The sequence below is a fragment of the Cervus elaphus genome, chromosome X (genome assembly GCF_910594005.1).
Source record: "Cervus elaphus chromosome X, mCerEla1.1, whole genome shotgun sequence".
NCBI classification, from domain to species: domain Eukaryota; kingdom Metazoa; phylum Chordata; class Mammalia; order Artiodactyla; family Cervidae; genus Cervus; species Cervus elaphus.
In genome coordinates this window covers 31,364,443-31,387,049 of record NC_057848.1, presented here as the reverse complement: position 1 = coordinate 31,387,049, position 22,607 = coordinate 31,364,443, and the positions used below count along the sequence as shown (strand labels likewise).

The window sequence follows — 22,607 nt, the reverse complement described above, 5'->3', positions numbered from 1 at the left end:
AAGATTCTTGATTATACCATTCGCATGCCACAGACCTTCACAGAGATGCTGTACTCCTGTGTCCCCCAGGGAATTGGCAAACACAAACAGCTCTTTTAAAGTCTGACTCACTTGCAAGAAAGAAGAGAGATCCACACAGCTTGCATTTGTCAGGTAACATGTGTTCAAGCTACCCAGAGACAAAGAAGAAAAATCAGCCACTGCTGTCATTGAACTTCCTGGGAATGTTCTCCCAGCCTCCTCATTTAGCTAAGTCCTAGCCATCCTTCAAGTTCTAGCTCCTGGCCCACCACCTACACAGTCTCCTCCTGAGGTCTCCAGCCCACAATGACCTCCTCTCTTTCCCTGGGCTCATCTGACATTTCTGAATGATTCTGTAGTGTTAGGCACTTTATTACACATTCAACTGTGTTGCTCTCTGTTTCATATCTATGTGTCTTTAAAGGCAGTTTTGTCACTTGCTATCCTCTTGATAAATCCATTCACATCTAGCCCACTGTTGGACACATTTTTTATAGAGTATTCTTTGGAGAGTTAATATTTAATTAGCATCACTCCTGTAAACACACAGGATGGTTGTATACTGGAAAGAGCATGGGTTATGGATAAGATAGATTTGGGAGTCACATCTTGACTATACCACTTTTTAAAAATTTATTTATTTATTTATTTTTGGCTGTGCTGGGTCTTTGTTGCTGCATGAGAGCTTTCTCTAGTTGCAGACAGTAGGGGGATAATCTCTAGTTGCGGTGCACGGGCTTCTCTTTGTAGTAACCTCTCTTTTTGTGGAGCATGGGCTCTAGAGCACTCGGGTTTCAGTAGCTGTGGCATGCAGGCTTAAGTTTCCCACGGTATGTGGATCTTCCTGGACCAGGGATAGAACCTGTGTCCCTGCATTGCAAGGTGGATTCTTAACCACTGGACCAACCAAGGAAGTCCCTGACTATACTACTTTTTAGTGGTGTGACGTTGGACAAGTCACTTTCCCCCCAATCCTCAAAGTTTCCTCATCTGTACAATGGGGCTAAGAAAACCCACCCTATATAGTTATTTCAAGGAATGAATTATGTGAAATAACTTCTAGCAAGCACCAAGCATAGATCCTGCCGCAGAGCAGGCATTAAAAAATTTCGGTAGTTGTAAGATGACAGCAGATAGTTCTAAAAACTTACTCTTGCTTCTTCACCTTACAGTTCGAATGTCTGAGACCCTCACAGAGATACTTCGCCCTTGTGTCCCCCAGGGGATTTTCACTCAGGTCCAGCTCAGTGAGGTTTGGATTGCAAATGAGAACAGAGGCAAGATATCTGCCAATAGTCTCTGAGCTTCCAGGGAGAAAACTAGCAGACAACCTGGAAAAAAAGAAAGACACAGAATTGGCCACTCATTCCCTACCTGAAAAACATCATGAGAAAAGAAAATAAGGCCCACCCATATGAGACCCCCAACCAAGAATATGTCACAGCCCCCTTTTACCTATGATGGGGATTTGTACATTGCCCCCACAACACTGTATGCCCCAGTGAGAGCTCAATAAATGTTGACTGCCACCAAAAAGAAAAGAATTGGAAGGAAGTATCAAATGACCTAATCTCACTTTAATTCCCAGCATGAATTTTATCACTCTCATATCTTTTTTCAAATTATAGGGGAAAATGCTATAATCATCCTTAATACAGTCAAAAGATCTTTCCTTTCCTCTTATCTGTAAGTTCATTACTAATTAATAATTTGCCATCCTTAGAGAGAACTAGACCATCACCGTCATCCATATAATATTTCTTCTTGAGCACAAAAAGTGGTTTTTACTGACCTTCCTGTCTTCTCGATCTTTGTCTCTTCATATTAAGCAGTCCAATTCATTAAACTGTTTCCCATCAACTTTCTCTGCTATTACTTTCAAGAATTTCTATGATATACACTACAACATCTGAGTCTTCAATTTTTCTCTTGAGTTACCAGGCTCCAAACTCAATCTTGAAGAGGGCTCATAAAGACATCATGTATATATATTTTCCCAATTTAGAAATTTTAAATAAAGGTATTTTAAATAAAAAATTAATTTCAAAGTAGATTTAGAAAGCTTTAATGCTTAAGAGCTTTTACTATAGAAAACTCCAAATATACATTGTGATTGTTAATTTTATGTATCAAGTTGCCTATGTCAAGGTACCCAGATTTTTGGTCAAACATTATTCTAAAAGTTTCTGTGAAGGTACTTTTTAAATGAGATTAACATTTAAATCAGCACATTTTGAGTAAAGTAATTTGCCCTCCATAATGTGGGTGAGGCTCATCCAATCAGTTAAAAGTTTAATAGAAAAGACTGACACCCTAGGAAGAGAGAATTCTGCCAGCAGACTGCCTTTTGATTTGCAGTACAGCACCAGCTTTCCTGTGTCTCCAGTCTGCTGGCCTACCCTGCAGATCCTGAACCTGCCAGCTGCCATAATCTGAGAGAGCACCAATTCCTTAAAATAAATCTCTCTATATGTTTACACACATTTTACCTCTCTGTTTCTCTGAAGAACCCTAATTAGTCAGGGTTCTTCAGAAAAGAAGATATATATATATACTATATATATATATATATGGTAAATCTTTTATCAAAGTCATTACATGGACTTTGGGCTTCCCAGGTGGCACTAGTGGTAAAGAATGTACTTGCCAATGCAGGAGATGTAAGACATGAGTTTGACCCCTGAGTTGGGAAGATCCCCTGGAGAAGGTCATGGCAACCCACTCTAGTATTCTTGCCTAGACAGAGGAGCTTGGTTCATAGGGTTGCAAAGAGTGGGACATTACGGAAGTGACTTACCACACATGCATGTGGACTGTGAGGTCAGACACATCTGGGTTTCTTATTGTGTCTCTGTCATGTTATTTAGCCTTATACTATTGGGTTTCTCGTTCCTCATCTGCCAAAATGGGGACAATAATCTGAATCTTGCAAAGCTGTTGTACACATTAAAGGAAATCAAAGCACTCAGCACAATGCTTAGCACAAAGTAATTGCTCAGTAAGTGTGAGTTTTCATTATTGATATTAACGTTATTGCTACTTTCGCTATTCTTCCTCTCCATGACTCCTTGAAATGTGTTTTGATTATACAACATCCATCTTGAGCTGCATATTTATAAAATTTTTCTTGCAGTATGAAAACTAATAGTAACAACTTACTTGAGCTTCTGTACTTCGCAATTTGGATCTTTTAAGCCTTCACAGGGCAGTTTCAAAGCCAAAGCTTCCAGTTTTGTTTCACTAAATTCGAGCTCAGTGAGCCACTGATTGGTGCTGTGAACGGTTGCCAGTGCACCACAAGAAGCAGGAGAGATAAGGCATCGGTACAACCTTTAGAGAACAGAAGAATGACCTCATTACTTTATTCATGCTTTCCCCCAAAACAAAAGAAACTGACCAAAAAATTACATGAACACAAACAACAAATTCTCCTGTTCTCAGTTACCTCAATGTCTATAAGATACAGTTTGGCTGTTTTAGTCCTTCACACAGAAGCTTCATTTCAGAATCTTCCAGGGTGTTTTTCACAAATCCCAAATCTGTCAGATACTGGTTGGTTTCAAATACTAAGGCGAGGTCTCTGCCATAAGAGGCTGTGAGGTGGCAGAAAATCAGTCTGTGTGGAGAAAAAGCATTTCAGAGGAGAAAACAGAACTCTCTATAAAGATACTTGTTTGCCTCATTACTGATATAATGAATTATTTCAATTCATTCAGCAATTAATTTATTAGGTGCTAATCACTGTGCAAGATGTGAAAACACAGAAATAATTAAGACCCAGCCCAGACTCTGCCCTCAAGGAATGCCCAGTTAATGGGGGAAAAATTTAGAAAATCATGAATTATAATACTGTGTGGAAAGCACTGCAAGTGGTATGCACAAGGCACCATGGAGACACAGAAAAGTGGCACAATCCAGCCTAGCCTGTGGGAGGGGGTTGGAGGATCAAGAAATACTTATGAGAGGAGAAAATACTTTAGTTCTGCTTGAAAGGGTATTAAAAATTGAACAGAAATTAGGTGGATGAGGAGAATCGGAGTAGGGAGAGCAGGGGGCGCTGAGGAACAACCTGTTCATGAAGCAGCCTGTGCAAAAGCCAGGAGGCAAGAGAGGGGAGGCTTCAGTTGAGAAACTGTCAATTACTTGCTATGGGCTACTTTATAACACTGGAAGATACATATCAAACTGTTAACAATGGTTATCTTCCAGGTAGGAGGGAAGGGTTGGATTATAGGGAGACATTTACTTTCTAGTATTTAAAAGATCAGAAATTATCAGAAAAAAATAGTGTAAAAAATTTTAAAAACATAATACATGTTTATTATAAATAAATTTTACCATAGAGAAAAATATAAAGAATAAAATTTTTTGAGAAAGTACTGTATCCTTACCACCCAAAGATAACCACTGTTAAAACTTTGATATGTAACTTTCCAGATTTTAAATGCATGCATACTTATAAGACACTTGCTCCTCAGAAGAAAAGGTATGGCCAACCTAGGCAGAATATTAAAAAGCAGAGACATTACTTTGCCAACAAAAGTCCATCTAGTTAAAGCTGTGGTTTTTCCAGCAGTCATGTATGGATGTGAGAGGTGGACTATAAAGAAAGCTGGGCGCCACAAGAATTGATGCTTTTCAATTATGGTGCTGGAGAAGACTCTTGAGAGAGTCCCTTGAACTGCAAGGAGAGCCAACCAGTCAATCCAACCAGTCAATCCTAAAGGCAACCAGTCCCGAACATTCAATGCAAGGATTGATGCTGATGCTGAAGCTCCAATACTTTGCCCACCTGATGTGAAGAACTGACTCACTGGAAAGACCCTGATTCTGGGAAAGACTGAAGGCAGAAGGAGAAGGGGATGACAGAGGATGAAATGGTGGATGGCATCACCTACTCAATGGATGTGAGTCTGAGCAGACTCCGGGGCTGGTGATGGACAGGGAAGCCTGGCGTTCCGCAGCCCATGGGGCCACAAAGAGTAAGACACAACTGAGCGACTGAACTGAATACTTATATTAATAGCATTATATCTTCCCTGTAACAAATGGTATCACAGAAAGATTTTAAAGAAAAGAAAACATCTTCTCAACTTCCCCTCCAACTCCAACTCCCAGACACACCCAGCATTTAGTGTGTGGTCTATATGCTTCCACTCCTTTCTCCAAGATCGTAGAAACATATGTATGCGCAGGCACATGCGCTCACAGACGCACCCGCGCATGCGTGCATATGCACCCGCGCGCGCGCGCACACACACAGAAGATTTGCACATTTTACAAAAATAAAGTGAAGTCGCTCAGTCGTGTCCGACTCTTTGCAACCCTATGTACTGGAGAAGGAAATGGCAACCCACTCCAGTATTCTTGCCTGGAGAATTCTGTGGATTGAGGAGCCTGGTAGGCTACAGTCCACAGGGTCGCAAACAGTCAGACACGACTGAGCGACTTCACTTCACTTCGTACTGTAGCCTACCAGGCTCCTCCGTCCATGGGATTTTCCAGGCAAGAGTACTGTAGTGGGTTGCCATTTCCTTCTCCAGAGGATCTTCCCGACCCAGGGATCATACCCGGGTCTCCCACATTGTAGGCAGATGCTTTACCGTCTGAGCCACTGGGGAAGTACCTACTTACAAAAATGGGACCATAGAAAACATTACTACTTCACATGCATTTTGTCATTCAGTCCTCATCTTAGGCCCATAGACAAAAACTGAGACAATCACAGCACATCATATAGTAAGTGGTAAAGTATTACTCAACCTCAGAGTTGTCGGGTTTATCTTGTAGGCTTGGAAATACCATCAGAAGTTTAGACACAGTCAGATCTTTGTGACAGGGTACAGCAGGAGACAAACCTGGTGCACTACGGCTGCAGGCAGGAGGTAGGGGGACGGTGGTGGTGGAAGAGGTGGTAAGCGCTGGAGGTAAACAAATTCAAGACACAAGCATGTTTCGGGGTTGGATATGGCCAGGATTTATGACCATTTGCAGTGATGCGGGATGAGGAAGTAGTCAGGTTCCACCTCTTGCCTCCAGGGGGCAGCCGAGGCCACTGAGAGATGGGGGCTGTTTCCTGTTCTAGAATATTCCATCTCTAGGGGGGTCCGGACCCTGAATGGGACAAACCATTATGGTGGGGAGCTGAGAATTTTGGTATTTGATTACAAGCGCTTCATGTTCTTGGTTCTGAGTCTTTTCTGACCACTCCTGTTTCTTCCCACCTTCGAAGATTTGCAACACTGTAGGACGTTCCTTTATGTCTGGTGGGGGGGGGGGGGGGCGGGGGAGAAAATCTTCATGCACCCCTCCCACCCTCGCGGTTTCTGGAAGTTGGAACATTCCGAAGGTTAAAACCTCGAAGGGTAGGCCCGAGCTTTTCTCTCGCTGGCGCCCTCAGGGAGGAGAGGTACCGTTTGCGTGTGGTAGGCGGTTTTTTTGGCCTGTACTCTCACTAGCCGGGAGGTGAGGCTCGCTGGGAGGTGTCCTGGGGCGGGGCAAAGGGTCTTTAGGAGGGTGTGAGGGGCGAGGGAGGTAAGCGGAGAAGAGGAGACTCAAGGGGTGGGGGAGGGGAGGGGGACTGATAGATTTATCCCCGCAGAGCCAGCCAAGCCCCAAAGGCACTCAGTCGTCATGGCCTTGAAATCTGAAGACCTCAGTAGTGGGTTCCGGCATGACAAAGTGATGGCTTTCATCAACGAGAGGATGTCCAGGCACGCGAAAGGCCCTGAGTTCTACCTTCAGAATCTGTCTCTGTCGTGGGAGAAGGTGGAGGACAAGCTCAGGGCCATCTTGGAGGACCGGCTGGTGCCCAGCCAGGCCAAGGAGGCCTGTGCCTGGAGCAGCCTGGCCCTGGGAGTGCGCTTCGCCCACAAGCAGAGCCAGTTATACAGACACAGGGTGCAGTGGCTGCACGACTTCGCCGGGCTGCACAGGTCAGCGGCGCAGGCGTTGGCCTCAGACCTGAAGTTGCTCACGGCACAGCACGAGGTGGAACGCAAGGAGGCGGCCTTCCGGCTACAGCTGGTCCAGGACAGCCTGGTGGAAGTGCAGAAAGAGCGGGACCTCCTGAAGTGGAAGCTCTTCAAGGCCGTAAGATTACCGTCCCCCGTCCCGCCCCACCCATTCAGTCCTGCCGCGCAGCCCCCCACACCCCGATGTCAGGGCAGGTCACAACTCTGCTAACTTCTTTCCAGGAGCTGCGGTCTTCCCAGGCGCCAGTCGCAAAGGGGCCAAGCCTGGTCACTGCCAGTGGGGCTGGAACAGAAGGAACAAGTGAAGAGGAAGAGGAGGAGGAGGCAGGGGCCACTGCTACTACTGCTGCGGCTTCAGAAGCCACAGGAGAAGGAAGACAGGAGGATGCAGAGGGGGCGGAAGCTGCCGAGGGGGCAGAAGATCTGAGTATAGACCTTATGCAGCTTCTTGGAGTTGTAGACCAGAAAAATTACACCTCTGGCGGGCAGAGTGAGGTAGATTTCAGGTCAGTGGAAACAGCCATGTATTCTTTCTCTGGGATGCTCAAGCCCGAGGCAACAGTCTCTCCTGAACCCCTTCCTGTCCAGCTCCCTGCCTCATTCACATATTCATACTCATGCCCCTTAGCCCCCTTCCCGGACGCACCAACACCATCCCCACCCACATCTCCACCACAAGCACCGTTCACAGCAGGAGCTTCATCTCAGACATCTCCCTACTGGGGATCCTCTGATTTTAGCTTGTGGTCTGATGGAAGGATCCAGGGAATAGACCCTCAAGAAGGAGACAGGAGCGATTCTGATCCCCTTCAGCAGATAAGACTTCCAGTATTTAGCAGGCCTGGGAATTGGGACTGCCCTTGGTGTAAATCTGTGAATTTTTCACTGAGTGGTAGTTGTTTCCACTGTGGAAAGTGTATCTGACTATAGAGCCCTCAAGTGAATTCAGAAATGTGAAACAGCAAAAATATATCCAGAGGGGGGAAAGGTGGGTGGGGGGTGGGTGGGTGGTGTGAAGTCAGGGGAAGAGTGGAAGAATAAGGTTGGGGGAGGAGGGTAGGAGTTGGGGACGGTGTAGACTGTCTGCACCGTCCCCAACTCCTACCCCATCTCCCACCCTCGTTGACCTCAACCCTTTGTGTTCCAGGGGCTTCCCTGGTGGTGCAGACAGGAAGGAATCTGCCTGCAATGCAGGAGACCCTGGATCAATCCCCTGGATCAGGAAGATCCTCTGGAGAAGGAAATGGCAATCCACTCCAGTATTCTTGCCTAGAGAATTCCCTGGACATAGGAGCCTTGCAGGCTACAGTCCACAGAATCGCAAAAAAGTCACACACGACTGAACGAGTATCCACACCCCAGAACTGCTGCAGTTTCTATTTGTATTTCTTTTCCCAACTCTAGTTATCTGTTGGACCTGGGCAGCCAGTATATAACACTCCCACTCCCTACCCCCGCCCCCACACTAAGCTGTAGATGATTGGACCAGGAATGGACATTTGACCAATCCTGAGCCAAATGTTCTCACATGGGACATGTGACCCATCCTGAACCAAATATCCTGAGAATCTGAACAGAGGCAGATTCCATAGTTCGGAGGGTGTTGGGAAGTGAAGCAGTGGGTCACTGGGAGTCGGGGTCAAGGTCACACTCATGAACACCGAGGCCACAGCTGAGACCTGGCCCTGGCTGTGGGGTAATAGAACTGTGTGCTTTACAGAAGCCAAGTGTCTTTTAGAGAATGACACTATGAGGGCCCAGGGGGCAGAGAGGCACAGAGAAGCAGAGAAGAGTTGATCCTGTGACCCCAGAGATGGAGAGTGACAGCCTGATCACTTTTCCACTTCCTGCAATTTTGCTGAGTGAAAATTCATAGCAATCCTCTTTTCTTTAAGCTAACTTGAGCAAGTTCTTGTTCTGGGCAACCAGATTTTAGCCAAGCCAGAAGTTTATACCAGAAGAGAAGTTGCAAACTGTAAACCATTAAAGAAGATGTTGGAACTGACTGGTGAGGTGCATCAGGGAGTGATGGGTAGTGGGGATTCCTGTATCCCAAGGCTGCAGGAATGAACTGGACAAGAAGCTTATTCATGTTCTGAGTGAATTACGTAAGAAACAATTAAAGCAGGCCTGAGGTTAACCCTGGGCTTACAACAGGGCAGAGATTCACCACCCCTAAGGGAATCCCTCAGGGCTTTGTACAGAGGACGCCAGAGCCAGCTGCAGACAAAGACTGCTATCGTTGTTCAGCCTCATGAGAGAGAATCCTCCCCAGTCCCCACTTCCAACTGGGGACAGGCAGATCTGAACAGGAAACTTGTGCCACTTTCAAGGTGAGTCAGCAACTGAGAGTGCCTGAACGGTTTGCTGGTCTAGACCACTGAACAAAGGATGATGCCATCCTGAGATTTTCTCCCCCCATCACCAGATTACAGTGGGAGGGGAGTCTGGCTACAAAGCTCCTAGTAAATTCAGAAATGCATAATGGAACTTAGCCTGATGGGAAATCAATTCCCAGAGGGTGGGAGTAGAAGGGGGAAGATGGTGTGCATCTCCCCATCTGATGCCTATAAGCTGTGTTGAGGGAAGCTAAATGTATGTTTTAGCCCACAGATGGAAGGATGGATCAAACTCAGACGGAGAAGCCCTGGACATCACCTGGGAACTGTGGACCTAGGTACTGAAGCTGTCATAACCTGGGACACCTCTGCAGTAACTGGATGTGACTTTGGGCTATATCCGGTCAGAGCAGATGTTAACAGTCATCAGGATTAGAGGCAAGATCTGTACCCTCCACTTGTCAGAAATTTCTTTGGGCTTGTTTATATCCTTGTTTATATCTTAGGAACTGTTTCCAAATCTCAGAACTATTTGACATTTGAAATTAGATAATTCTTTGTTTCAAGAGGCTGTCCAGTATACTAGGATGTTTGGCACAATCCCTGGCCTCCACCCACTAGATGCCAGTAGCACCCCACTCCCCCCCCCCCACCAAAACAACTCTTGACAACCAAAAATATCTTTATATGCTGCCACATGTCCACTGGAGGGCAAAACTGCACTGATTGGGAACCATGGAGGCAATGAAATACTTAGGAGTAGTTGAAACAAGGGGAAGAGAGTTGTAAGGGGTGGGACACTAAGGGAGGAAAAGTATTCATTGGGTCTGGCAACGTCTGATTTTTAAGCCAATCTGGGTGGCGGCGGGGGGTGGGAGGGGGCGGGGGGGCGTTGGGGGGTGGGTGGGCAGAAGCCCAGTTGCAAGGACTGAAGAGTGAGTAGAAGTGAGGAAGTGCAATTACTGAGGGGAGGTTCTTCTTCAAGGACCCTTGACTGTGCGGTAGATCCTGTATACTGTATTGGAGGCATGTCCACTGTACTATTCAATGAAAAAATATGAGTGCCATTGTGTCTTTGTGTGTGAAATAAACTCCCATTAAGTTCTGTGTGTGTGTATGCTATGTATATTACAGATTTATGTGTGCCTTATGCTATAGGTTTATATTTGAATATGCAAAAGAAAGATGTCTGGGAAGACATTTAGCAAACAAGCTATTAACTAGGGAGGGTGGTGGGATCCAGGATTAGAGGATGGGAAGCAGAAGTAGGTATATGGGGTTGGTTGGGGTATGGGGCAGTGGGATGAAGAGCCTTTATATCTTTATATACTTTTGTGTTGTATGAAGTAAAATAAATGCTCACAACAGTACAAAAAATAAAAAGTGAATTTACTGGCATGGGTGGGTTTGGAAAGGCCACCTCTTCCTCTGGGACAAGAGGGAAGGAAAGCAGACATGAATCTGTGGGGAGGAGGTGAGGAACCAAGGCAGCTCCTATTTGTGTGTTTATGATGTGGACGGACTAGACAAGGGGACCTGAGAGTGAATGAGAATATAAGGTCAGGGTGTGGGGTGGGTGCTTCTGAGTAATTGCACTTGGGGAATAACTGAAGAGGAGGGTTGGGGTGAGGAATGGAGGGAAAGAAAAGGAAACCAAAGGGAAGACTGGGAGTCTAGAAGGAAAAGGTGGGGAATGGAGTAAGGCAGGTCCAGAAGGGGCACCAGACACAAACTCCTAGGTATTACAGCCTGACACCCACTTGCTACAGCAAAAAGCAACACATACCAAAGGGGAAGAGGCAGGAAGGGTTGGCAGAGTTCTCTGCCTGACTCCCTACCCCTTCTAGGCTTGTAGCGTATCTTTTCTTTTGCTACTCTGCTATGAAGAAGCTCAGTGCCAGTTATACTTTGTTTTCAAGTCCAATCAGATGGAAGAACAATTCGCAGCAACCCAGTTATTACCTGCAAATACCTAAGAGTTTAAAGCAAGGTCCAACTTACTTCAGGTTTTTTATTTTACAGTATGGATTATGCAGTGCTTGGCAAAGCAAGTGTAGTGGAGAGACTGGCAAATTGTGCAGCTGAAAGGGCCTAAAAGATGAGAAAGCAAAAATAACTTAAGATCATTAAAGCAAAATTTTAAGTAACAGGCTTATTTTGGCTTCTATTGCCATCTTAGTACTAATTTACAAAAACCTTAGGAATTAATACCCCATTTTGCAGATAAGGAATCAAGGCACAAAAAGTAATTTGCCCAAAGTCAAATAGGAACAGAATGAAGTTAAGTATTCAGGTCTGTCTGACTCCAAAGTCATGGTATTGTGTCCCAGGCACTGAGGTAAGCACTTTACACACAGTGTATTTTATCTTGTCCTTAATCCAATGACTGGTATTGTAATCACCATTTTGCAGATGCTCCACGAAGTCAAGTGACTTGCTTAAGCTATCTGTACACTGTAACTGATTCTTGGCTGTCAGTACTCAGAAGAATTAATGACAATAGTTGAGAGCTAGGAAAGTTTGATACAGTTGACCATTGAACAATGTGGGGACCAAGGGCACCACACCCCTGCAGTTGAAAACCCACATAAAACTTTTGAGTGAGCCCTTCTTATCCCTCCATATCGGAGGTTCTTCATCTGAGGATTCAACCAGCCTCAATCCTGTAGTACATATTTATTGAGAAAAATCTGTACAGTTCAAATCTTTGTTGTTCAAGGATCAACTGCAGTACACTCTCACTTAGTCAACATGCCTTGAAGAAGAGGTTTTTGCGGGCTTTTGGTGTTTTATTTGGTTAAATTTTGAAAAGAATTTTAGCCCTCTGATAAAGGTAATGGGTTGAGGGGTGGGGACTCCATCTAAGGCTGATTTTCTGGAAACATCAAATGAACAAAAACCCCTTTTGGTTTCCATCAGTGCTTATTGTACATTGTGTATATTGTGCTCAGTATATATTGCCCATTATTTTACTTTATAATACACAGTTGGATTGAAGCTGTCATGAATTCATGAAGACACGGTAGCCAAGTTCTTTCATAATTACAAGTCCAGGTAACTTCTACCTCTTCCTTTCTGGTCCCAAACACAAATTCTTGCTGCACCTCCGTGCTCCCCTCACTTCCCACAAACACACATACCCCATGCTCAATTCCATCTCTATGCTACTGCCCACTGAGGAACTAACAATTACCAGAGAAAAGACTCGGGTTAACTCATTTTCCAAGTTGAGCCTTCTGCCCACTGTCATCCTTCTCAAGGTCCCCTACCCTTCACCTGACTCCACAACTAAAAGAGGCACTGTCCATCTTAACCTGAGTATTGAAAACAGACTTTGACCAGTGGCATTTTTCTTGAGTCAGTCAGTAGAGCTGTACTTTGCAGTATACAGAGCACATATTGTGTAAGTGGTTTACCTAAGCCTCTTTAAACTCCAGCTTTCAACTCTCCACATAGGTGTCAGTTTGGCAGAAAGAACTCAGGCTTCATAGCAATATACACAGGAGTGCCTTCTAGCAATATATACAGAGTAAGCTCTGTCTGTTACCAACCTGGAGCTCTTTGAGGCCTCAGTGATGAAATACATGTAGAGAAGAGTGAGGACCAATTCAACTTTAAGTTTACAACCTTTTCCAAGATAGTTGTCCGACACCAAAATAGCAGAGTGCTCAATTATAATCCTAATGATTAATATGCTCATAACCTTTTATAATTATACAACACCTTCACAAAGAGACAGTGAAGACTAATAGACACACACAGTGGCTAGCACGGTGCCTGGCACGTAGTAAGTGCTCAAAAATGTTAGCTTTCCCTCAGTGTCTGCCTAGGCCAGTGTTCAATATGCAATACTCAATCCTTATTGTGTTGACTGGCATACAATATGAAAAGCAAAGATAATTCATTTTATTTATTGACAATGCTAGAAATGATCATGTGCCTGAATACTTGAAATAAAGAAGAAGGCCGATCATTTCTGTAGGCCAAGACACTGGTGAAAAGACATTAATATACTCACTGATTAAGTGTCAACATTGGTCGCATGAATGCTGAGGCTTGACCTTCCTCCTCAAATCCAAGTAGGTGCTGACACTTCAGAGACACTAACAGAGACTATGACTGCTTTTCACACAGAATGACATAGCCAGAATGTCCATTTTTGTATACATAGGTTGAAGCAATATAATTGACCCTAAATCATTAATTATCCTTTTTGCATATTCTTCTTGAGTCTCATACAAACAATGAAACAAGTCCATCAGCTCAATCTGTAACCTATAAGATTTATCCTTTATTTCTTTCTCAGTCCACTTCAGTAACTCTTCTCGAAGTCCTGGAGACACTTTTCCCCCAAAGGTTGTTTGCACAGCCTTTACCTTTCCTTTATATAAGAGGCCAAATAAGAACTGTATTGTTAGTGATGAAAACCCTTTTCCATACTGTTGGAAGATTTCTTGCCATGTTTTCCCCACTTGATCAAAAAACATCCAGCTGCTGTCATTCTTCAAAGTATAGAACACAGCAGTCAGGAACTCTTGGAAACTGAAGTGAAGGAAAGTGTAGACACCGACAACTCCTTCAACTTTTTTCAAAAGGTGATTGAGAAAAGTGCAATTGGTATCATATACTCCTGGCCAATTGGTATCTGAGGTCACTGACTTCAAATAGGACCTGCTGGTTCTGTAGTCCTTCTGCAGCCAAAGAGCAAAGGCCCCACAGGCAAATTTGTCCCTTCCATACTGAGATACCTGTAAGAGTGTTGAGACACTTGGAAAAGTAAAACAAGATACATATCAGTCATAGTTTGACATGATCTCGTAAGAGTCCTGCCTCCATCTTCCTGTGACTGCAGGACTCAACAGATCATCCCGGAGATGATGGGAAGAGAAGACATAATGTCAAGGCCTTCATTTTCTCACAGATCATAAAGGACTCTCATTGCTGCATTAGCACCTGAAAACTGACTCAAGAAATATGCTCTTTTTTCAACATTTGTAAACCACAGGATCTCTGTTTGGATAGGTTGCTTTAACAGAGAGTGAAGCTTCTTCATGGTCCTAGGCTGAGCAGTTATCAGGAGGATTCAGGGAACAGTTTTGTCCTCATGAAACTGTGTAAGAGAGTCTCTTCTGGCTTCCTTTCCAGGGGATTGGTACTAAGATCCTCTTCCTGGTCACTGACAGAGTACTGAAGCTCAGGAAATTCATCAAGAATGAACAGAAGCTTCTCTAGATATACAAGAATAATGTCCATGATTGGTCCACCTGTACCTTGAAAAGTGTTATTGATCAGGTCAGAACCACTAGGGTTAGCAAAAGGGCCATCTCTCTGCAGTTGACATAGATGAGATAGTCAAATCTTCCTGGAGTAACCACTCCTGCTGCCCAGTCAAACATGAACTTATGTACCACAGCCATTTTCCCAATCCCAGCACATCCCTGAAGCACCACAGTTTGGGATGAGATAGAACCCTCTTCATCAGGATCAAACACATGTTCCATCTCAATAAACTTATACTGTTGAGGAATTCTGCATGGTGGCTTTTCTGATATACAGTGTTTTTTTTACAACAAGCAGTCGTATCTCTATATGTTTGCCATGATGATAATATCTATCGACTCCTATTTTTAGGTATTTTTCTTTTAGATGTTTTCTAAATACTTCCTGGTAATCTAATAAGGTGACACCAAGAGTTAATAATCACAGAATCCTAGACAACAATACAAATAACAACTATAACTAATACTACCATCACCTCTATCTCCACTCAGATGTGTCAAAGGCTCCTCAAACTTCATGCATCTGAGCTCTTGATTTCTATTCCACTTCCCACTACCCCCTCTCCCGAAAAAAAAAAAAAAAAAAAAAAACCCTCCTCAGACATCTCGTCTTGGTTAAATGGTGCCACCCATTTTCTCACAAAAATGTCAGGAGTCATTACTTCTTTTACCCCCTTGAATCCTCCATATCCAATAAGCAAGGCCTAGCATTCATACCTCCAAAACAAGCCTCCAACCCACTTATTAATCACTGCATCCTCAAATACCACCCAAGTGCAAGGCTCTTTTCTAAACCAGTGAAACAGTCTCCTACTCATCTACTCTTGCCATCAATAGCTCCTCTCCACACAAGCAGCCAACATGATTGAAAAATATCAATCACATCATGTCATTGCCCTGGCCCAAAACTTTTTAAGAGCTTTTCATTGCACTTGTTATTAAATCCCAAATGCTTACCTTATATGACAACCCGGGCCCTATCTGTCTTTGCTCCCTAGCCTTGTTTTATATTACTCTCATTCTCAGTTTCTATACTAAAGCCATACTGGCTTTTTTTGAGTTTCTCACAAATGCCATGTTCTTTCCCACTTCAGGACCTTTCCACCAGCTATTCTCGCCACTTGGAAAATGCTTTTTTTTCCTGCTCTTCCCATGGAGAAATACTTTTTTCATGCTCTTCCCTTCTCATCCTTCAGATCTTAAACATTACTTGCTAGGAGAGGACTTCTCTGACCACCCAGTTTAAAGCAGATCCTCTCTACTATACCTTTTCCCAGGACTCCGTTTTCCCTTTGTAGCACTTATCACAATTTACAATTGTTTTGTTTCCTTTTTTTTCATTATCTGTCCTTCCCACTAATCTATATGAAAACAGGGATCTTATATGTCTTCTTCATCATAGTATCCTAAGTTCCTAGCTGGTGCCTGGAACATGATAGACACTAAATAAATATTTATTGAAAATGGCTATAAATGCTTGCATTTGATTACAAAACAAACCATTTATTATGCCTATTCTGTGTCAGATACTATACTAGGCCCTTTACGTATATTTTAAATTTAATTATCATAATAATCCCATGAAGTAGATATTATCCACATTTTACAGTTGAGGAAACTGAAAACTTACAACCAGGGTTATATGTTAATGGGTGTGCAATCTGTGCTTAGGCCTTGTGCTCAGAGGATCCATACTTTCTGTAATGCACTGCTGTTCCCATCTTGAAATTTTTAATAATTTTTGAACAATGAATCCTGCCTTTTCATTTTGCACCATACCCCACAAATATGTATCTAGTTCTGCTTATAGCACTGGGTAACTTGTCCAAGATTCATAAGCAAGTAAATGGCAGAGACTTAAATTAAGACTCAGGTTTGTCTGAGACCATGCCCTATGTGCTTAAATACTATACCACATAGCTTTTAACTTTCTGCAACTAAAATAAATAACCCAAGGAGTCAGTTATCAAGCTCAAACTTCTATTAAGTTAATATCCAAGTTAGCATTTTCCAAATAAGTTTTTCATGGAACATTTGCAAGATATTAATAGGAGAGCTATGAAAAAGTTGTCCTGTGGTCAAATAAGGTAAGGCAAATCTATTCCATTTTTGAGTTTCTCAATGCATATTAGCATATGAAAGGCTCTGAGCAAATCAATGGCTAAAAAAAGCAGACTGTTTGACTTTTGTTTAATCCATATTTTCTAGACTTAAATGACTATGGAACCCTTTTTTGAAAGCAAAATTATTAACTTCTGGAGAATAGTGTTCTGTAGAATTCAGGTTGGGAAATGCTGATCTAAAGTGGTCTCAAACTTTTCTTATAAAATTTCATAAATAGATTAGGCTTTTAGGTCTCTGCTGCAATTACAAGCATACCTTGGAGATATTGTGGGTTTAGTTCCAGACCACTGCAGTAAAGTGCATATTGCAATAAGCAAGTCACACAAATTTTTTGGTTTCCCAGTGCATATAAAAGTTATACTAACTATACTGTAGTCTATTAGGTTTGCAATAGCATTATATTTAAAATACAATGTACATACCTTAATTAAAAAATACCTTATTGCAAAAAAATGCTAATCATCATCTGACAATACAGGGTTGCCACAAATCTTCAATTTGTAAAGAACCATAATATCTGTGAAGTACAATAAACTGAAATGCAATAAAACAAAGTATGCCTTTATTCAACTCTGGCATCCCAGTATGAAAGCAGCCATAGACAATATGTAAATGAATGAGCATGGCTGGTTCCAGTAAAACCCTACTTATAAAAACAGGCAGTTAGCTGGATTTGGCCCACTAGCAGTAATTTGTTGACTCTATCTAGATCATTCCAGAAGCAGACTGGTTTATTCTATCCATAAAATCCCGTATATCTGTTGCTTTGACCATCATCAGAGGTCCTCCGAGGATTTGAATACTTATTCTAAAGGATATAAAGTCTTATTTGTTATGACAGTTTGGGACTTCATGAACATTATCAAAAAAAAAGAAAAAACAACAGCCATTGTTTGTTGCCCAGTGAATATGGGGGAAGATATGGGGGAGAAGTGAGGATGAGTGGGGTTCACAGGAGGCACTATTCCCAAAACAGAAAAAAAAAAAAACAGAATAGACATCTGCCTGTAAGCTTCTTCCATGAAAATGAAGCCAGAGAACTTGAAGCAACTGTGGGAAGAAGAGTTGGGGTTAACAGTATCCCAAATACACCTTCCTACCAAAACATGAAATACACACAAATTTAGCCACACTGTTACAGCCATTTATGCTGTTCCCCAACTAGAAATACAACAAAGAAAGCCATCTCACGTCTATTCTAACTGATTAAAAAGGTATTTTATAGCTAATGTCCAACATAAAGTAAACCTAAGATCTTTCCACACAATTATGAATATACTTAGGGTGTAAACATTTCTATTTATATGATAAATGAAATTTTTAGGCGTGACCTTAAAAGGGCATTCATTATTAGAAGTGACTGTTTCTGGTGTTTTGTTTTCCATTGAATATTAACTTATTGCTTCTGTTGGAGCTCCTGTTGAGCTTAAGTTGTGAATGAGAAAGAATAAGGCATTGCTGATATTAGTTCAACAGAAATATACAATAACCTACATTCAAATGCATACACACACACACATGCACACACATCCACATTCCTATAGGCTTTTAGTATTTGCACACCTTTGCAGGTAAGAGTAAGATATAGATGGGAGGTGTGACTAGGTGGGTGGGAGGAAGCAGAGTCTGGAGAGGCAGATATTAGAATGTCACAGAAGTGGGCAGCAAGTGAGTGGTCTGTTGAAGATAACCAGTTTCTATTCCCCATAGCTAAACATTTCTTGGAGTTCAGGAATCAGCCACAAGGGGAAGGACTTCAGCAATCTTCACTCTTTACTCTTTTGTGCTGTGTCCTGTGAAAATCTGTGGTTACAGTAAAAGGAGAGATTTAGAGTCTTTTATGATTATAAATGCTTTGGGAAACTATGGAAAACAGTATAAACAACAAAAACTTTCTGGTTTTTTTCCCCTCATTTTGGGAAACACAAAAGTTGCAGAGAGATTATAATGGGTAAATTCTGTATCCATGTAATACCTTAAATACACATACCTATACACATACAACACAATTTTAAAGATTCAGAAAAATCCCAAATTCCATGAGAAGAAGTAGGGGGAAGAGAATGAAGATTATACCCTCTCTTACCTCATTTGGTTACTCACCTTTCTGTTCACACAGTAAACTCCAGGTGCAAGCAGGTCCCATATCCTTTCGTTTCTTTCAACAGTACATCCTGGCAAATCAAGACAACTGTAACCCAAAACAGAAATGATGACTGTAAGGCCTGGTGGAAGCCCAGAGTACAAAAGTAACTCAAGAAAGACTACTCAAAGCATTACAGAGCTGGGGAAATGAGAAGAACTAATAACCAAGTATAGAGCTAGGGTGGGATTAGGAGATCACATGAAGACAGGCCAAAATTAACAGTCTTCAATTTGAAGACAAAAAGAAAAAAAAAACTAAACAGAAGATAGACTGTCTACACACTTTTGATGAGTACAAATATGAGGAATGCCAAATTAAGCTATAAAATACATTACCAAGGGAAGGACAGGGTTTAGGGAATATACCTCTGATGTCTGTGGTCAAGATAAGAATGACTGTGTCCTTCTACATACAGCCAACTTGGTACCATTGGTAAAGGGAGAATTCTAAGACCACAGATTAGAATACAGTTATATAATAGAAACACTCTGGAGAGTTAGGAGATCCAAGCCCTAGTTCCATTTCTATAACTATCTACCTCTGTGGACCTTAAGATTCTTCTACTTTCTGAATCTGTTTTATTATTTTCAATATGGTGGCGAGAATGTTAGCCCAGGTTTCTTTCCAGGTTGAACATTGCAAGATCAGTTGTCTAAATCCCAGTTGCACATTAGAATTACCTTCACACCACCTTCCTGAAATTTTTTGTTGCAGTGTTACTTACCCATTTCTAATTCACTTGATGATTTTCTCATGTATTAGGCTTATTGTTCATTTACAGTCTATCCCCCTTTAATTGAATTATTGGCCCCAATTCTCAGCCTTTGCCATGAATTTGGCAGGTCTGCACAAAAGAAGTGAAACATTTTCCCACCTCTTATCTTTGAGCTCAGCTCTGAAATTTGCTTTGGGTAATAGCTTGTACACAGATGTGACTCAAGTAGGGGCTTGGAATATGCTTCCACAGCTGTACATCCTCTCTCTTGTGATTCTGCCACTGGCGTGACACCAGCCTGAGACAACAGTAACCTATCTGTAAAATGGTGGTGGTTTAGTCGCTAAGTTGTGTCCGACTCTTGTGACCCCATGGACTGTAGCCCGCCAGGCTCTTCTGTCCGTGGGATGTTTCAGGCAAGAATACTGGAGTGGGTTGCCATTTCCTTCTCCCAGGGGATCTTTCCAACCCAGGGATCGAACCCAGGCCTCCTGTGCTGCAGGTGGTCTTCTGCATGTCAGGCAGATTCTTTACTGATTGAGCCACCAGGGAAGCCATCTGTAAAATATGGTGATAATAATAACTACTACATTGTTTTGTTGTGAGAATTAAATAAGGTGACACGCATAATATTCTTAGAACAGGACTAAGTGCAACATAAATAATAAATGTTAGAGAAAGGTAAGTTGGCATTTATTATAACTGACATAAAGAAGTTACATTCTATTAAAATCTCCACATAACTACTTCTTATGAGACAGAATGTTCCCAGCACAGTGTTACATTCCCACATTCTGGATTCACTTTCCAGTCACTGGGAATACCATGTCCTCTAAAAAGCAGAAAAAAAAATCTCTAGTTAAAATTACTCCAGTAAGCACCCCTGCCCTCAGATAATGGAACTGGAGAGGTACATGGTTACTCACTTTCATTCTAGGCAATCTCTAAGATGCCTGTAACTTCAATTATCCTTATGACTTCTAATTTGTTTATCCCAGTCCAGCTCTCTTCTCTCAGATCCAGATTTTTCATCTTTAAAGGCTTAATCAAGCCACTTGGATGTTGGCACCTCTCTTTTTCTTATCTCTTTTGGTAACTACTGCTTGGTTTGTCCAGCATTCTTTCACTGACCTTGGTTTTGAAAATATATCCCATATCTCTTAATGGAATAATCAGATTCTCTGTGCCTGAATTTTAAAACCTGAGTGGGGACTGTACAGATTGAGTTTCCACTACCCAAATGCCCCAAGCTTCCTCAGTTCCTGACACCCCTGAGGCATCATTTTGGAGCACTTCTTGTAGTTTGAAGCAACTCCAGTGTCCTTCCAAAAATCCCTATTTTCGCTCAAGTTATTCAGAATCAATTTCTGTTGCCTGGAACTAAAGAACTCTGACATAGAAATTATACCAGAGACACGAACAACAAATGATCAGAAAGAGAAATTAAGAAAACAATCCCATTCACAGTCGCATCAAAAAGAATAAAATGCCTGGGAATGAATCTACCTAAGGACAGAAAAGACCTATACTCAGAAAATTATATGCACTAATGAAAGAAACTGAAGATGACACAAGGAGATGGAAAGATATACTGTGCTCACTGATTGGAAGAATTTATATTGTTAAAATGACCATATTATCCAAGGCAATCTACAGATTCAGTGCAATCTCTATCAAAATACCAAAGGCATTTTCACAGAAAAAAATTCTAAAATTTGTATGGAAACACAAAAGATCCCAAATAATTAAAATAATCTTGAGAAAGGAGAACAAAACATAAAATATCATGCTCCTTGATCTCAAACTATACTACAAAGCCACAGTAATCAAAATGGTATAGTACTGGCAAAAAAACAGACATATACATCAATGGAACAACATAGAGTACCTAGAAATGAACCCACATTTATATGGGCAATTAATCTACAACAAAAGGAGGCAAGAATATATAACAGGGCAAAGATGGCCTCTTTGATAAATGGTGTTGGGAAAACTGGACAACTAATGCAAAAGAATCAAACTGGACTACTTCCTCACACCATATTAAAAAATGACTCAAAATGGATTGAAGACTTAAATGTAAGACTTGAAGCCATAAAATTTCTAGAAGAAAACATAGACAGTACACTTTGACATCAGTCTTAGCAATATTTTTTTGAATATGTCTAGTCAGGCAAAAGAAATAATAGTAAGAATAAACAAATGGGACTACATCCAACTAAAAAGCTTTTGCACAGCAAAGGAAGCTATCAAGAAAAAGAAAAGGCCACCTGATGAATGGGAGAATTTATTTGCAAAAAGTATATCTTACAGGGGGTTAATATTCAAAATATACAAAGAACTCATAAAATTCAACATCAAAAAACAAATAACCCAATTAAAAAATGGACAGAAGACCTAAATAAACATTCTTCCAAAGAAGACATATGGATGGCCAATAGGAACATGAAAAGATGATCAGCATTACTAATCATCAGAGAATGCAAATAAAAGCCACAATGAGACACCACCTCACACCTGTCAGAATGGCTATTATCAAAAAGAGGACCAAGTGTTGACAAGAATATGGAGAAAAGGGAAATGTACAGAAACATCAAATCACTCTGTTGTATACAAGGAATTAACATAGTGTTGTAGGTTAATTATATTTCAAAAACAAACAAACTCCTAGAAAAGAGATCAGATTTATGACCAGATTTGTGGCGAGAGGGTATTAGATGAAGGCAGTCAAAATGTACAAACTCCCAGTTATAAACTAAGTACTAGGGATGTAATATACAGCATGGTGAAGATAATTAATACTGCTGTATGAAAGTTGTTAAGAGTAAATCCTAAGAGTTCTCATTACCAAAAAAATATTTTTTTCTATTTCTTTTATGTTGTACTGATATGAGACAATGTATTCATATCATGGTATGTAAGTCAAATCACTATGATATGTCAATTATATCACAAAACTGGAAAAAACAAAATTGAAAAAAAAGAAATTATAACAGAGAGTGAGTTACA

At 41.7% G+C, this 22,607-nt stretch overlaps 1 protein-coding gene across 4 annotated transcripts; it reads left to right on the top strand.

Moving 5' to 3' along the window:
* The first annotated feature begins 6,405 nt into the window (after nt 1-6,405).
* On the top strand, nt 6,406-9,992 carry TEX13B (testis expressed 13B). Of its 4 annotated transcripts, none has more exons than XM_043896380.1 (4): nt 6,406-6,430; nt 6,623-7,113; nt 7,218-9,328; nt 9,602-9,742. In XM_043896380.1, the coding sequence occupies exons 2-3, from the start codon at nt 6,655-6,657 to the stop codon at nt 7,917-7,919; spliced, it is 1,161 nt and encodes a 386-aa protein (XP_043752315.1). In that variant the 5' UTR covers nt 6,406-6,430; nt 6,623-6,654; the 3' UTR covers nt 7,920-9,328; nt 9,602-9,742. The 4 variants fall into 4 exon arrangements, with proteins under 4 accessions (XP_043752315.1, XP_043752316.1, XP_043752312.1 ...); XM_043896381.1 differs by having other exon boundaries at nt 6,423-6,486; nt 7,218-7,501; nt 9,602-9,992; XM_043896377.1 differs by having other exon boundaries at nt 6,423-6,486.
* The last annotated feature ends 12,615 nt before the right edge of the window (nt 9,993-22,607 follow it).

Bases quoted from the DNA above. Each gene is read 5' to 3' on its own strand.
- TEX13B (XM_043896380.1), top strand. From the start codon at position 6,655: ATGGCCTTGAAATCTGAAGACCTCAGTAGTGGGTTCCGGCATGACAAA. The intron at 7,114-7,217 runs GTAAGATTACCG...ACTTCTTTCCAG, and splicing joins AGTGGAAGCTCTTCAAGGCC to GAGCTGCGGTCTTCCCAGGC.